At 44.8% G+C, this 17910-nt stretch overlaps 1 protein-coding gene across 5 annotated transcripts in view; it reads right to left on the bottom strand.

Annotated features, from left to right (window-relative positions):
• Nucleotides 1–960: 960 nt before the first annotated feature.
• Nucleotides 961–17910, bottom strand: part of LOC136433338 (homeobox protein otx5-like) — a 34803-nt gene continuing 17853 nt past the window's right edge. For 4 of the 5 annotated variants that reach the window (XM_066425443.1, XM_066425447.1, XM_066425445.1 and 1 more), the window contains exons 3-5: nt 8983–9149; nt 6304–6473; nt 961–2963 (exon numbers count right to left, since the gene is read on the bottom strand). In XM_066425443.1, the coding sequence (XP_066281540.1) occupies nt 2301–2963; nt 6304–6473; nt 8983–9127 (978 nt within the window). In that variant the 5' untranslated portion in view covers nt 9128–9149 and the 3' untranslated portion in view covers nt 961–2300. Of the gene's footprint in view, nt 2964–6303; nt 6474–8982; nt 9238–17910 lie in introns of those variants that run through there. The other variant, XM_066425448.1, reaches the window with a different exon arrangement.

Below are 17910 nucleotides of genomic sequence, written 5' to 3'. Positions count from 1 at the left end.
AACTACTTAGGTTGCTGGAAAAATAGACTACGTAGAAATCGACCACGCAGGTTGGAAATGTTGTTAGTGGGTGCCTATCATGGTGTAGCACAATGGCCGGCTAACTTCTCTGGCTCTGACAAATTAGTCAGGCTACTATTTTTCCAGCAACCCAATGAGTCTGTTGCAGACTACGATAGACCCACGGGTGGCTTGTTTACCGTTTGAAACATTTGTCACCGGTCAAACGCCGCTCCTTCTTCTTCTTTGTAAACGGCTCATACTGTCTGTGTAACAGGTCAAACCAAGGAGGTTATATATAACAACAGTCCAAGACAGGTGGGTTTCAATGTTGCACTGTTGTGTGTTGTTCGAAAAATGACTAAACCTCCTTGGTCAAACATGACGAGGTTGATATAAATCGCTTGCAAGGGTATCAGATTAAGAAAGAGTTAATCGGGTGGTCTTTCCTGACCAGAGTTTATACAATCTGTTATCTTTCCTCTACTAACACGCGTTTTGAACGACATTCCATCCATGGTAGGTCCTCAGCATACCGACTTTTCTTTCATCATCACACTTTTCACGCTCGTGTGAGGCTCTGTGCGAAAGTGAAAAGTAAACAGGATTAGCTATATGTGAAGATCCGTGTTTTAGTCAAGGCATGTGATTTTTCCACGGGGCTTGAAGGAACGGTCGGTTGAAAGTCGTTCCCCGTAATTTTTATCTCTCCACATCTAGTTAGTTGTCAACCCTGCCGTGAGACAATTCATCTGCTATTCTCTTGCTAGTGTACTGGTTACAACCAAGGGGTTACACCTGTTACAAACTTTGAGGCAAAGTTAAAGAACGCTAGTACTAACCAATTTCTTTACTCATTACACATTTTCACTTGTTCAGAAGACTCGCCCGGTCTGTATACACCATACGACTCTTAAAAAGCCTTAACAAAATGTGGACACAGACACGTCAAACTGAAAGTGTGTTCTTCCATTGATTTAATACAACCAGCTAGAACGACTTTACAACGAAAACGACGTCGTGCAATGTGTTCACATACACATATGGTTGAAAAGCCGATACTACAGCGTCGGTGTTGGAAATGATATGGATACAGTTTTCACATTTGCTCCATGACGGCTACAGTGCAGTATCTGGCAACCATAATGTCACAACTCTTCACTACACAGTCAGTCAGTCAACCCACAACGCCGATCGAAACAGCACGATTAATACATGTTTACATCTCTTCCATACTTGAGCATGTTGTCCTAGACTGGACACATGTGGCAAATACAACGTCATCAATATCTCTGTATGTCTAGCCACCCGCGTTACGACTAACTACAGCAGACTGACTATTCTTCACTGGGTCTCGGCGTCCCGCGTCGGTTGTGCTTTCAAACGTTCTTAACACTGGCGTAGGGTGGCGGTATACTATGTATTGACATAAACGACGAACACAAATACATCATATTTACATCTGCTAGAACACTTTATGAGAACATTCTTTCAACAGGCTTCAGATACCTTTCGAGAAGCTCCGGAACCCTCTAAATCTCCATTAAAATATCTCATCCACGCGTTCATCCTAAAACATTTAGTACCATGGTGTAGTCAACTTTATCATGCTATACTATTCACTGTGCGGTAATAGCAACTACAAGTATTTTTGCGATGAACCATTTAAGGTTGAGGATACCGTCTAACTGTAATAACGGGCACGGGTTTGTTGTCATGGCCGCTCTCCACATGGTTACAGAATAAAACTCAAGCACGTTGGGAAACTGTTATGTACAGAATATTGCAACTACCAACGTACAAGTTCATAGGTAGAAGCGATGCAGACTCTACAGTTCGATACCTTGGTCTTACAATCAACAGAGTTTTCGTTATTCTTAAAATAACACACAAACGATACTACTTAGTTAGCTGCACGTACAGTGCACCTTTCTGTCAAGTGTAAACCCTGTTTGATATTGTAGAAACCCCTATCATAGCCTAACCATTCACTGACTGATCTGAAACTCGTTCGCTACAAATAAATAAAATTCAAATTAGAGAACCTTTCAGTGTACCATCTTCTTCACAATAAATACTGGTGAAGTCAGTTCAAAATCTCGGTTCAGGGAAGAGCCGACGTCAACTTCCTTCCACAGATAGACGCCCTAGTTAACGGGTAGAGACAGTCTGTACATGGATGGAGAGCTGTTCTGTTACACACTAGCATGATTAGGGGACGTCTGTCGGCTGAAGGAGGAGACGCGGGTACTACAGTAGCAGTCCTGCTGATTGCCATGTTCCCGCGGCTCCAGTCGGCTTCACAGAACCTGGAATTTGTGCCACGCGGACGTCTGGTCGTGTTTGGTGTAGTCGACGCAGTCGGGCTGCGTGCTCATATTGAGGGGAGACCCGTGGCCCATGGAGGAGGGGGACAGTTGAGGGGTGTGAGACATGGAGTGCGCGGACATGTTAGCCGAACTCATCTGGTTGAGCGAGGTGACGGGCGGCAGCTGGTGCGTAGGTGCCATGGGGGACAGGTAGGACGAGCAGTCCGCCATGCCGCCGAAGTAGGAGGTGGAGTACGTGGTCGGCGGGTAGGGTGCCGGGGAGTAGGTCTGAGCGTGCGTCGTGTACCCGCCGTGGTTGTAGGCGTTGTAGGACGAGCGCTGCATGCAGGAAGGCGCGGACGTGACCGTGGACGTGCAGGAGCCGAGGTCCGAGGTGACCGAGGGTGCGGACGCGGGCGACCAGATGGAGCTGGTAGACACAGCGGCGGTGGGGCTGGCGTTGTTGTTCCCGATGGACACGGCGACCGGCACGGGCGTGGAGCTGACGGAGCTGTCGCTGCAGCTGGGCGACTCGGACGTGGGGGCCTGCTCCTCGGTACTGGTCGGCGGGGGAGAGGCGGACTTCTTCTTGGGGCGAGGTTTGGCCTGGCCCGCCTGCTGCCTGCACTTGGCCCTTCTGTTCTTGAACCACACCTGCACAGACACATGGAGCAAAATGGCATTTAATAAGATATCGATGTAAATCATAGAAACATAGTAGCATAGACTATCATTTTTTTCATTAACCCGGAAAACTGTTTTAACTATACCGCCAAACCGCATTGTCAAGTTTTTTACCCGAGCGCTGTAACAAGTAGTTGTCCTGTTTGTCATCTTGTCATATTGCAAGAACACAAGTGTCGGCTTTTCCTGATCGTGGAGAACGACAAGTGCATTTAGAAACCTGAAGATTTCCAAGAACAGGATAAGAATGTGTTAAGTACCGGGCTTTGTTTGGCAATCACTTTTGTCCTCCTCTCGGGTATCGAGTTACCGGATTTCATGATGGTTCACTCCGTCTGCTCTGACAAGCCTGACAGGGACGTGAATCATCTGCATCCCCGCTACATCCGCATCTTACACATGTATTACTGAAGTGCATTCACGTTAGCTAACGTTACAGCCTAAGCCGTCCCGACCAAAGAAGCATGTCTACCTGAAGTTCTTACGATGTCTAATGTATTCTAACGCCTCCTAGCGGGGAAATTGGTTAACGCACGTCAAGCAGGTGTACTAGTACTTGTATTGAGTTGAAATCGGTTCTGCAAACCGGAACGAGAAAACTTGCATGATCATCTATCTTTGTCATCGTTTCTGTCCCTACGATTTATTTAATCTCTATCAATGAGCGACGTCAGATTCCCAATGATGAAGTTCGTTTGACACTTCTGCACTGATCAAGATTTTAGTATGTTTTTGGTATTCTAGTATCCGACACGTCATTGCCGCCTTGTTCCAGAAACAGCGATCCCTTTCCCCGTACAGTAGATAAAGTGTTACGTCTGTTCAAGGAGGTTAATAAGCTCCTTGGTCTGATCAGGTGTTCTCCGTGTCGAGTCACATTTTCCCACCCTTGTATGGGTAATACTCGACACGTGATAATCGTAATTTGCAAACAATATCCAGTAATTTGCATGTTATTTTCATTTGGTGGACAGTAAATACCAACAAAGTCCACTTGTCTGACACTGTCCCGATAAGCTGGACACTGCCATTGTGGCGTGCCCACGGGGTGCCCTGAGCCTTGGTCGTGTGAGCAAACCAACGTGTTGGATTTTCAAGAAAATTCCCGATCCTTATCTTGGTCAATGTTTGCCCACCGTATATTGTGTGAAACACGACCGCGATTTTTTGTGACGAATTTTGTCAGAGCGGAACGGCAGAAACAGGTGCTTTGTGAAGCGCCGTGCGGAACAACACGTCCGCAAACATTTCTACACAAAAACAGATTTTCTCTCTGTCCATTTTCACGCCTTCTCGCCATATTTCCATCAGCACACACGGCGTTTTGTGACATCAATACAGGACAGAACAACCTGTCAGAACATAATCATAGAGAATCGAATCCCTAAAACCCGACGATATTTCGAAATCTCTACACGATTCATACAAGGACTGATACATAACTGTTATTACATGTAGTTTAAGATGACTTACACTTAGTTCTGATTAAGGTTAAGGTAGCTAACAGAGTAAGACGAACGATACTGCTCGAAGAGGTAAAGCGTACTAAAACCATAGCCTGACTGTGCCCGTGTGAAAATCTTTCTTAGCTGAATAAGTTTCATCAAAACATTCTGTCATGCAGCGCAAAAAAGGAATTTGAAATTTAGAAGCTGATTTGTCCACCCTTCCTCTCAGACAATAGCTGCACACCTGCAGCTCAGATTCAGACGTTATCAGGGCTTTACCGCCAACACAGGACAGTAGACTTGTGCAGATATGTCACGGCTACACGACAAGGGAGGGGGAAACTCCCGTCTTACAACACCAACCAGCGTCAGTGTTGAACAAACCATGGTGGAGGGAGTCGTCCTGTGTGTTCGGTGATCGTGTTTCAATGTCAGGAAATATTGTGGTGGGGTGGGAAGAACACATGGAATAGGAGAGTTGTGTGGGGGACACGCAATGGCAAGGCTGGAATCATATCCATTAACACCTGCTATTTTAACAGAAATCTGCATGGCCTGACAATTTAGGTATTGTATTTAGAGAAGAGTACATTTTCAGTCCATGAAGGATCGTTACATTTTGTCTGGACAATGAAAGTGGATTCTGCCTATCGAATACTTCAACTACTAAACCACTCATCTGAAAATATTATTTATAGACTATCTGATCACACTACCCTTCATTCTGAACTAATCCAAGGTTGGTTGGTGCAATTAGCTTGTTAGCTTGAGCCAGTTCGGATGTGTCCTGCCCCATACCTGTGGCGCACACCTGTGCCCAGGTGAGTTGTGTGCAGGTGTGTATCCACGGGTGGTTGTGGTTACCTGGTGGACGGGAAAACTTCCGCTGCCCCGCGGCTTCCCAGAACTTTAGATTAACCTAACTTCCGAGACAATTGCACTGACTGAGTCTGTTTCAAGTTGCACAGATTTCACGGAAAACGGTTCCAGTAACGTTACACTGTGCGTACGCGTTCGCGTCGGTCACATCCGGACACTTGTTACCGGCTGTAGCGAACTGGACATTAAGACACATGTCTGTTGTAATCTGCGAACGTTATCAATGTAAGCCTTTTATCGTCCGGTGGACACCAAATGAAGGTATGCAGATAAATTGATTACACCAATATTGGTACATTAACTCCTCGTAAATAACACACGCTTTCTGATAAGGATGCAAATGACGTCGGTGTGCCTGTGGCACCCCTATGGTAAATTATGTCACTCTCCTAACACCAATCTCCATATTACGGCGTCAAATAGAGATTTAATCTTTCGATGGGAAAATTACATGGCGGAAGGATGTTCTTTATAGGCAATGATTTGATTGAAAGATGGTAAACACGACTTGGGACGGGTTGACGAGGGGTCGGAGACGTATGCAGAAATAGAAAATCTGTTCAATATCGAAAAGATTGGAAAAATTAGGAAAAAATGATTTACAGAAAAGGGGTTGCCCGACGACTGCAGAAATGAAATTGACTCTGCCATCTCAGCTGCCCCCAACCCTAACTACCCCTCGTGGTACTAGTCAGCCGTCCTTTACAGTAACACGCATTAAATCAAATGTGCCAAACCGGCATCTGTACCGATATGTTTATCTGGTTAAGACCGACTTGACAATAGTGACCTATATAACACTTTGTCTGATTACATTCTACAAAATGTTATTCTAATGAGATAGATGATTTAATACGTGTATATGGTATTATACATAATTTACCGTTACTGGAACGGACTGAGCACGATGGAATTCACGTTCTGTGATGTTATTCCGAGGAATCAGAGACAGTCCAGACACATGAATATGGATAGATTCTTACCTGTACTCTAGACTCCGGGAGGTTGATCTTAAGTGCCACTTCTTCCCGCATGAAGATGTCGGGATACCGTGTCTTGGCGAACAGCGCCTCCAGCACGTCCAGCTGGGCCCGTGTGAACGTCGTGCGCTCCCGGCGCTGTTTCCTGGGAGGCGGCGGACACTGTCCCGTCACTGTGGGCACAAGCGCACGGTCAGTATGGGGAAGACCTTACAGGATTACAACGGTCCCAAGTAGGCAAACTGAAGTACGTTACGTGAAATTCAATAGTCCTCTCTGTGCGGGATTCTAATTTCAAATTCTATACAAAGTCTGCTCATACGTTTTTACTGCCTATACCTTTGACTAGATAACGTTACGTCATGAGAGACATGACAAGCTTCCTAAAGACAGAGGAAGACACTCGCTTCCCAGGTAGTGAACCAGGTTTGGAGTATAAAATAAGCAGCTAAAAACAGATTACGATGTTGATACATTTACTGCATTGTCAAATACAGTAAACTTTGCAAACAAATGCTGAACACGGTGAAAAGTTTGGTAGTGGTTTCCAATGGCGAACAGAAATTTCGTTATATTCAATAAGCATTGTACAGAAAATATCTGCACATTTTCTTTTCTTTCCCCTTTCTATTACCTGTAGAGAATAAGCATGCAATTATCGCAGCCGAGTGGCTTTTGATTGGGGCCATTCATTGCACCTGCGGGGGCAATGAAAACGGCGTGAAATCACTAATCAAGTTCACCGTGGGCGCGCATTGACGACTTCACACAACACTGAATACCAAATGAGCCCTGGGTATTCACATTACAACACACTACAGTCTACAGACAGTACATGGACGGTTTGATTGACATCTGCCACACCGGGAGGCGAACTTTTAATTAGACTGTAGAAGTATTACAAAAACGAACAGGAACATGCCTATACAGCAAAAACCACATAAACATGGCTGTGTGTGGCTCCACTTTAACAAAATGAGAACATCGGAAATTAGAAGTGGTTTAAACATTCACTAAATATTAGCGGTAGCTGCATACACGAATGCTACAGTCTACTCTACATCGGGAAACGCAGTATGCCTTCCCGTTCGAGGGAACTTCCCAACAAAATTAGCACTTTGAATGAAGTCAAGTTAATCATAGCATTGTTTCCCACTCCCCATTCTAGTCACATTTCCTTCACACTGAGGATAATTAGGACTAATTTTGTCCTACTGTCCAGAAAACAAAAACAACTGAGCAGATGGGAGGGGGAAGGTGAAGAAAGCCTCCTAAAACTATCAGCGGACACACGCGAAGTGCTAATATTTTCATTAGTGTTTGTCATTGCGGATTATTTCCCCATCAGTAACAAGTTGTAGAACATAAATGGGACTGAAACGCTATGATGTGCACAACGGGACTGAGCAAACTACGCATCATGAAAAATGTATTTTACCTACAGCAAACAGCGCTTGTTCGATCAGAATCATAACAAAGCTTGAGTGCTGGAATTACTCCACTATTTTCTGTATGTTTTTACTACAATTTCGACCACTCAGTGAACAAAACAAAACGCTTTCAAGTCTTGTTGCTGTAGATCAAAGAAACGCGTGTCCCTTTTGTTAGCAAAGTGAACAGTACGTCAAGCGTATTTGTGTTATCCATTCCGAAGATTCTAAAATAAACTTGAGAAGGGGACAATGTAGTTTTAGAAGATTGACGTTTTTGTTTCTCTACAAATGTTTGGATTTCTATTCCAAATCAGATGCAACAAGTAAGTAACTGAAAAGTTTTGATTTGTAATACAGCTACATAATACCCAACTCCCCCATTCCCATACTACCAATAAACGTGGACTACAATTGGGGTAATGTTAAAATTAACTCGGGCGGGAAATAGTGCACTTGTGGAAAACACCGAATCACCTTCCTACATGCATCTACTATAATCAACTGGTTGTTGTTTAGTTCCGGTTTTAAACAAATACACAGTTTAACGGGTCTTCTGAGTGTAGGCTCATATTCTGTACGCTTTGATTTTTATAGTGTTTAGATTTAGTTTTTTTTTTGCCGAACCACAGATCCTAATGATGCGAAACCGTGGGCGGTGAACACCACTGCAGTCTTGTCTCCGCTCTTCAAACAAAATGTGCCCAGAACAGATCGGTCGTGGGAATGTTATCACAATATCTACGCTTAATCATCGACTTTTGGTTACTTGACGTTACATGCATTTTTTTAAAGAACGAAACGTGAAAATCTACCGTGTCTTAGGTACGGACCACGCGCCCAGGTGAGACGAATACCGTGCACCTCATAGTTGGCATTACAGGTTGATCAACAAATACGGGTTTATCTGATACATGCAGCTTACAGTTTGTTAAAAGATTATAACATGGTAAATTGTGGTGAAATCTTCTATGTATAAAATGATGAAAAAAGTGTTGAATTTTGAGGTTATAACGACTATCTAGCATCCTGACTCTCAGATCTAATGGATCAACACTCAAGATGCCCGGACACTAATACACCGGGAGCTATCGTCTATATCACACGAAAGGAAACTTTCTCATTTTTGTACACAAGGACTAACTTACATCGACACATGGCAGTTGTTCACTGTCAGTATAAGTAAGTGTCAGGAAGTGTCCAGGGCACTTACCACGCCGAAAGAGCTTAAAGTAAGATCTATAGTACATACTGTAGTAAGACGGCTCACCTGTGTAAGCGCTGGTCGGGTTGTAGTACTGGCTGACCCCCGGGTGGTGGTGGTGTGTCATCAGGTCGATGCCCGGGTTGGACAGACTCAGTCCGTTCATACCGTACGGTGACTTCATGTACGCCATCTTGATTCCAACTGTCGATGATCTACAAGTGGAAAACACGAGGTGTTGTAGGTGTGCGCCTGACCAGTGGAGCTCTCTGACCCGGAATGCTGAGCAGGGAAATGCCCACTTTGTTTTGTACCTTTGCGCCTGCGCAGGTGAGGCCCCTGTGGCCAATCAGAGGCGGTCGCGCTAAAACAATGTTCTTTTTCCAATCTAACACGATCTTTGTTCATCAGACAAGCTTTGATTGGGTTTGTATACAGAGTTTGTCAAATAAAGATAACCATCGCTTGATGTATTGAGTGAGTGATGGCGGAAAGTTTTGGCAACGCCTGGCATGAATCGCCATGTTTGTTTCTGTATTGAATTGGAAAATGACGAAATTGTGTATGAATAATACGAAAACAATGCACTGCAGGAAACAACTGTTTACAGTCCACTCTCTAGGAGTGACTCATCAAGAGAGTATTGTGACACAGTGTCCACTCGTTCCGTGGTCAGCTACTCACGTCAATGAAACATGACAGTTGAAATTTTAAGGACACACGGACGTAGTGATCCGGTGCGGAAGCTGTGCCGCCGGGCGCGCTATGCCTGCCAGCCCGCACCACACACAGGTCCCCTCAGTACAACTGCATTAGTGTGTTAAATAGCATTAAGCTCACTAAACTATAGGGCGGAGAAATGTGGGGCTTTGACACTAATTAGCACAACTTTGGGAGATAATTAATGATCCCCAAATGACCGATGTGAACTCATGTTTTCTTCTGGAGCGCTCTACAACATAATTCAATGTGGTCGATATGTGTGCGTGAAGTCATGTAGTTACACACCAGGACGGTTGGTTTGCAACTTATTTTTCCGTCCAGGAGGACGTGAAAGCGTTATCCTTTCGACGCTTCTCTCACAGTCTCACCCCTTCACGTGCTGTCCACTGAGGTGGATTTTGTCGGCTGTTTGTATGTCAAGGGGTCTGCTTAACGCAACGTGTGTCTGATTTATAAACAGTTGTGACACATGAGGACCGGCCGACCGCCAGGACCCGACTGCGCACACAATCACCACCTTTGCTGGGGTTATAAGCTACTGCCACTCAACGTTAAAAGCACAGGGCAAAGGAGACAGTGCGGGTAATACGTGTTGTGTGGCGGCATTGTGTTCTTGTCGCCGCTACTGTTTCGAGGTTGTGGTAAAACATTGGGAACTTGACCGAGGAGAATTCGTTTGAAAGCTGCGAGCACCCGATGTGTCGATGAATAGTCGAGGAAAATGCATGGCGCTCCTTCGTTCGTTTTCCCCTCAGACGAACAACTGGCTCTCGGAAGTGCGGGGACAATGCGCGGACCACTCCATGGAATAACCACCCCTCAGGGTAATCAGTACCCATTGTTCCCTGTTATGTTCTGCCCATCTTGTCGCCTAATTATTCCCCTTGATTGGTCGCCTAATTAATTGCACGTTCACACCTTGGACAGACCGAGAGAATTCCAGCCAAGATGCCAGACAAAAACTCCCGGGGAGACTGGAGGGCAAGGGCCAACCGTGGACCCGTCAGGGGGCCGGGCGGACTGAAAGGGCCACCAAACTGTCGCCCCGCATTAGCTGCGACGTGCAGGGGCCCCATAAAGGAACGGCCCTCACTCCGGGCACAAGGTTTCAGCCGAGACACTCGTGTGTACAATGGCAAATTGTGGCTTTGAATTGTTCGGACATACGAAACGTTATGTGGCCCTGTCGACCTGACTTGCAAATCAGATTAGACAGAACAGACAATGCACACGTTAGCGCAGGCACACATACCGAACCGTCCTTATGCCGAGCGTCTCATCCTATCATAGAGTCAAGAGGAGTATTATAACGGTCCACACACCTTGTCTAGTCTACGTACACTCAGCATCAACGAAAATGAGCTGTACTTTCGGCAAGGACGATTGTCCGAACTGGTCAGGCTTTGTGAACCAGACCACCGTATTACTACGCAACCATCATTGCTACGAGTGCCAATATGGACAGACGATCGTTTGGGTGACATTTTTAAGGATATCACAACTAATACCAGCCATATATCAGGCCTGCGGGAACAGTATGTGGCATGTGGGTATCAGGAACACCGGAAAAACTTCTTTTCTTTCTGCTAACTTGTGATCCTGTTTTCCACCCAATTACTTGTCGCAACGACGCTCTCTCCTAACTGTGAACGAATAAGTTGCCGTTCAAAGGATAATGAACACGAAGGTCGACACCGGTCAGGTTTGTTCAATGTGAATGACCTCCCCACAGACCGTGTACCTGTCCAAGACTAGTCAGGGTCATTTGTGATCCGATGATTCTAATGATTCGGAAATCAAGTTGTGAAAATAATTGTCTCTGTAATTGTAGCTGTGCTGACGAATAGTTTTCAACGTATAGTTCGACAGGTTTTCAAATCCCCAACGTTTACTTTTTATCCGAGCGGACGTCGCCCACTGTCAGAAATATGTCAGCTATCAGAAAAACCTCCCCGCCGCTCTCAGAGCCTGCTGACAACAGAAGTAGCCATCAGAGCTGATTTTCCTTGGTAGTTAATCAGGTGATCTACACCGGGGTGCATCCGGAGCGCCAACCCATGGTCATCTCATATACTAGTACGACCACCTTAGATTTTGATCATATTGAAGGAGCGAAAAGGAGACCCTAGCTTCCGAGAATGTGATTCATTCGTTACGTTAAGTTGAAGGCCGCAGGAAGCGGCTAGAGAAAATATCTGTACTTTGTATAGAAATTAGTTGTGCAGGCAACATGTACAATTATACTAATTTCAAACGTTGAAAGCGCTTGACAATGACACGTACATTACTTGCACTATGTACCAACAGTAGCGCTGATGTTTCAGCGATTGTCTGAAGTGTCTGTGTGTTGTCTTGACCCCTTGGCACAACACGTGTCTCTAGCTCCTGAGGAGGAGAACCTTGACGACAAATTCGAAGAGTTGAGAAATGCATTTTTATGAGATTTACCCAAAATAGATGACCTCCGACAGCTTCAAACTGTCGCCTTTGTGCGGTTGCCAAAAACGTGGATCAGAAACGTCGTCACCAACTTTTGGTCAATAAAAGATCTTCCAGAAAAAACAGGTTTGGGTATCTTTCCATTCGGCACAAAAGTGTGTAAACTACAGTAAAGGTCTGGAGGATCATATTAAGCTTTATTGGCTTTGTACTAGCGCGAATTTGTATACATTTGAAACGACATGTGGACATGTGAAAACAAAGTTGTCATTTTCAAATTCTGAGACTGTCTAGTTCGCTGGTCTGAAAACGCTGTTCATTTTTGTTATAAATTTTTGTGTTCTATATGACATTTGATTCTCCTTGAATCGGTCATCCCTGTAAAGGCATTCTGGCTGAACTGTGACGGATATTTCCAGCCCACAGCCGCACCTTTCTGCCAGTCTGGCTGCGCGACCGTCCCACCATTGTCAGTCTCCAACACGGGAGAAGCACGCTCGAGTGTAGCCCAATCACTTGTCAGTTCCCTACGTTTGTGTGTTTACGCGGAAATTCAATCCTCTGACGATTATAGAATTATGCATATAACTTTGAAGGGAGGAAGTCAACACCTCCAACAGCAAGACAACACAGCGGCGATAAAAGTTTTGCCTCTGAGTCTGACAACGATTTTGAGACGGCGTTACCTTTGCCAAACTTCCCTAGCATTTGATAAATGCACGATTTTAAAGGTATACGTTAGTATAAATCGTAACGTCGTTTTTGCTACGATGGAGTGGGCGTATCGAGCCGGGCGCTATCGCTGCGCGCCCGTCACAATCCATTTTGAGGCACATCCCGCTATCGGCCGCTCCAACACCGAGCGGTCGCGCGCCACTGTTACGATATAATAACCCCATCGTTTTTCCCGAATTGGAAATTGATTAGAACATACTGAATATTTCCGTCCAGTCCATTTCTCGTGTGAGCACTCAGCGCCGGGCCCCCGGACGTACCCCATGCCAGCCGTGTAATCGCAGATAATTTGCCCGCATTGTGCGGTCGGTACTGCCGCGCAACACAAACCTATCGCACTGGAAACATCCGCGATCGCGCGCCCGATAACGGCGCCAATCCTGGGCTGTGTGCGTCTGATAGCCGGGAGATTGAAGTGCGCCGGCGAGCGCCGTGAATTTGCGAGACCGCTAATGCAATTTGGAGAATTATCATCCTCCAACACACTGATATGCCACTCAACACAGCCATACAAGAGACGGCTTTCTAACGAGCACGGGGTGAAATAAAATTTCCGTCACTCACGCACAATAGATGTACCTGAACGGCAATTTGCTAATCCCCATAACTCATAGAAATTGAAGGTTAAAGTCTACCCAAACTGTCAGGAAACTATTGACTTTGGTTAATATATCCTGTCATATGTAGTCTATTGATGGCGCTGGGGTACATACGCATGTCGCCCGCAACAGAGACTCGACCTGAATAAAAGGCTCTTCTCTGACAATATTCCTTAAGATGTGCGGTCTGTAGAAATAACCACTTCTCTCCATTTCAAAACAGTAATGATAGTAATTCAAATAAACACTTTACTAGTGCGCCAATCAGTGTTATCATTTTGATCAGTGAAGTACAATGGAAAATGATCATACAGCATATCATGCAATCATCATATTTGTTTTTTGATCATCATTTTTCGTCGTGGCGACACCGACAAAAGTTAGAGAAAATCTTGAACATGAAAAGTTGGTATAACCAGTAAAGGTAAAGATACAGCCGTCAAGAACCGCAATTTGGCAATGAATACACAAAAACAAGCGTTAACCAAAATATAGATGGAGGTACTTGAGGCAAGAATGTTAAAAATGTCCGCTAGAAAATGAACGCGTCGGGGGGCACTTGTTATCAGGAGGAGAATTCAAACTAGTCGTATTGGGGGTCAATGGGGATAATTAACACATATTGGGGGCGCGACTGGGACGGGCGTTAAGAAGACTATTTAGTGTGGGTTGCACCATGCAGAATGTAGCTTCGCATTTGTCAACATCAAAACGCTGTATTTCAGTGCATCAAACATTCCCTGTTTACGATATTAATTACGGTTATTGCAGTCAATGTCAAACTCCTGTTATAAAAGCTAAGGACCTTTCTGCGGGAAAGATGGCGGAAGAAAGTTCTGATAGTCGCTGTTAGAAGGTCTCGGAAGGTTCAATTAGAGTCGGCCGAATGGGTGCAATCAAGGTTGTTTATCAGCAGTGGGGAATAGAATTCTTCTGCTTTTCATTACCCCGAGTTAGTCGACGAAATAAGGGATAAGTAAGTGATAAGTTCTTAGGAAACACGAGAAATGGCGTGTCAAGCCTTGTTACGGTGGATGGGACTGACAATGGCCAGTATTTCCTGGGTGGGTGTCAGGCAGCCCCGGCCAGGTGCACACGGACTTGCGCAGTGAAAACGCGTTGGCATGTCCTACAAAGCGAAGTTGGATGGTTTGGGACTTGATCAGGTTTCAAAGTTTCCATGAACAGAAGACGGATTCTAAAATACTCTCGCGGGCCTTTGTTTAAAACGTCACGATAAAATCATGACGGAAACCCCCAAACAGCCAATATCTTCTAGTTAGTCTCATTATTTTGTACTGGAACATATGGTTGGATACTTCCTCAACCCAATTTCCACTGATGAAGTAACTTTTCTTTATTTGGGTGAATGCTCCCCGCCTGTTTTCTCTGCTCCGCCAATGTGCGATATGTGTGTCGCACGATGATTATCCTTTTAACATAATTATTTTTTTGTTCATATCTTTAAAGTATTCTCATATTCAGCCTGTCATGGCTTTAACAAGTCCATTTATGCTGTATAGCTCTGATACAACTAAACGTAGAACTGAGACCTCCTTGGATAAACACAACAGGAACCGTCTGACAACTACGCGCAAACAGAGCGGTTGAACGGATTTCGTTACTGTTTTTTTCGTTTAAAAAGGTAAACCACGCGAACATAATCGTAACAACACACGCACGTCACTGCCTTTCGTCACAAATGTCTTGCTAACGGCCTTTGAGACAACCTCAAATTGTTAAATACTTAACAGATGTTCCCGGTAACTGTCTCATAAAGCACAGATTGCACGGCCGGTGAGACACAACGAAGAACTGCACGCTGTCGTCTCCGTTGACAGGGGTTGTTAGCCTTCTTTCGATTTGATTATTACGGCAATTTGAGCAGAAGTAACCGTCCGGGGTTGATTTCGTCAGTGGGCGCTCCTGCTCACTCCGCCGCTGTGCGCGTCTCCAGTCCGCGGTAGCGTTTCTGTCCAGCACGACGTTGGACGGGGAATTACTGACTGAAGTTAGTTAGTCCTCATTGATATCTGCTGACGGTCCTGACACAATGGGTAGATTTAGACGTCCATAGCTGTGATGAGAGAAGTGGGATGTTTCCACTCTCAGTTGAGTAGAGCCCGTTCGTACGTGCATAACATGATTACCGGGATGCATGAAACAGAGTTTTGTTCGGCGGGATCAGGGCCGGCGTGACCCCGCGGGTTAGAACCACCGACACCCCATACACACCGACTCAACAACGAGGACGGGCTTTTGTGAGCCACAAACAAAGTACCCGGTTTATCTGCATTTTCGTGATTGTCCCTGTGCAACTGGAATATGAAGTCTTCTGATACGGCTGATGAAAATTCTAAATTTTGCCAAATGATTTCAACCTGTTCATGTTTCTATTCGGCTCAAAAAGAAGCAACGCATTCGGATCGCTTGACTAAGTTGTGGCGAAGACAACCCCTTTTCTGTATTTCCATCATTACGAACTACAATCTCTGATATGATGCAGTTTGTAACATATGCTGCGTATACACTGTCGGGCTGCTGGCACATTTACCTTGAACTACGAGCGCGAAACCGTTCGTCTTCGGGAGAGGAGACATGTTTTCGCCAGAAGGCCGACTGTGTGTAGTACACTGTGTACCAACATTCCTACACACACGTTACCACACACGGCGTGTAATTTCAGCCACAAGAGCAGGAAAGCCCTGTCATTCTTCCTTCGTTTAAGTGCGTGCCCTTGATGTACACACTAGTGTAATATTGCGGCCACTACACACGTTCGCAAATAACTACGTAGCACTTACAAACGTCAATGTAAAGATGGCGAAAGTCCGTCAGAAGTCGGTGGCGAGGTGCGCCGCCATTGCGATTCAATTTACGTGTACACGTTATTTCGTCTAGTTTGTTACAATTTCGCAGCATTTCGTTTATATCTTTTAAATTGTCCACATGCAAAGCGTCATAGTGCCAACTATTCTGCTATTACGTTATCCTGAGTACTGAATCAATAGAATCACAAACTGAGTGTATTTTTGGTGCGATACTGTAAATTTCTCAATGAATTCATGCGTGTGCTTATATCATCAGTCTGTGTAGAGAAAACGGTTGATCTGTACAACGAACAAGTCCCGTGGAAAATATCTGTCAATTCACAAATAAGAAATGATGTAATTGCAGTGTTTTCATTTTATGTTATGTATTACCACGTCGGACTTAAATTCGTTATGTGGGCCGGCATTTCACCATAGCAAGTTGAAGCGGTTCTGAAACAAACAATTTCTTCTCCTAGCTGTACTGTCTTAAGATGGAAATAATATTTTGAACTGTCTGCATGGTACAGCACACAGCACGTATTGAACTTTATACATTATCGTGGCAGCACTGTGGGGAATAGGAGCACACCAGACACTAGTAATGACATTGCCAAATCGCGCAGCGCACATAAACAGACTGTGTATTTAATTTTCTATTACCCATGAATTGGTTGGTAATCGCGGGTCCCATGTGCTGACAGTGAGAGTCACGCTATAGCGAGTGCAGGGGATAGTTCTGGCCGCAGGGAACTGTTTTTACAGTAAGGTAAAACAAAATAAGGGCTCTTCTGACCAGGAAGTGTAGGTTTGGTCTCCCGCGAGGTTCCTCACTTTGCTATTTATTCAAACCCAATTTGTACCAGTATGTCGTTGTCATAATGTTCCCGCCATTCGCTACCGAACTAAACAGATTGTTTAGGATATCATGCAATGATCTAGACTGTTTTCTGTTTCTGTCTCTTTCATTGTTATGTTTTGCACAGTGAAAGTAAAATGCACTCCAATCTTTTAGATAGTACTTTTGTTACAGGGAAGCTACGCTCATTTAGGTTACGTGGATCTTTGGACAGTGAAAGATTCTAATACTTGTAGAACTAGCATATTGTTTGTTATCACAACCAGCTATTTTACTCAGACATTTCTCAATACACAAATCGTTACATAGAAAGTTGCATTCAGAGCATTTGAAGTAAATGGAAAGGAAAATATAAAACGATAACGCATAACATGTTAAAAATGTTTCTCCAGGCCGGCTCCTGGCGTGCCGTGGTCGCCAATATTTACGCGTTTTCATGACTACAAATACGATTCCAGTTTTGGTAGAATTTCTGAGTTATGAAACCTTCTGGCCGGGGACAATACATCGAGTTTTTAGGTCGGATAGTGGATAGAGGCGTGCCGAGGGGCGAAAAACTCCAGATTATGGAAATGCGCGAAAACCGTCAGCTGGCAGTAGCATTTGGCGGGACTCAATTAACATCCTCTAGCCGAGGTTTGCTTTCTAGATTAACTCACAAATCCTCGCAAATTTGAAACAGCTACCGGTTCAAGTTGTGCGTTCTGTGAGCAAGCTGTACTTCCCCTACATTCTGTACAAGTCCGTGCCATCTTTTCACTCCCAGGACCAATTGTCAAACAATGGCAAAATAAGTGCCTGCAAATACACC

Source organism: Branchiostoma lanceolatum, chromosome 4, assembly GCF_035083965.1.
Source record: "Branchiostoma lanceolatum isolate klBraLanc5 chromosome 4, klBraLanc5.hap2, whole genome shotgun sequence".
In the NCBI taxonomy this organism is placed as follows: domain Eukaryota; kingdom Metazoa; phylum Chordata; class Leptocardii; order Amphioxiformes; family Branchiostomatidae; genus Branchiostoma; species Branchiostoma lanceolatum.
This window is presented reverse-complemented; position numbering and strand designations above follow the sequence as displayed.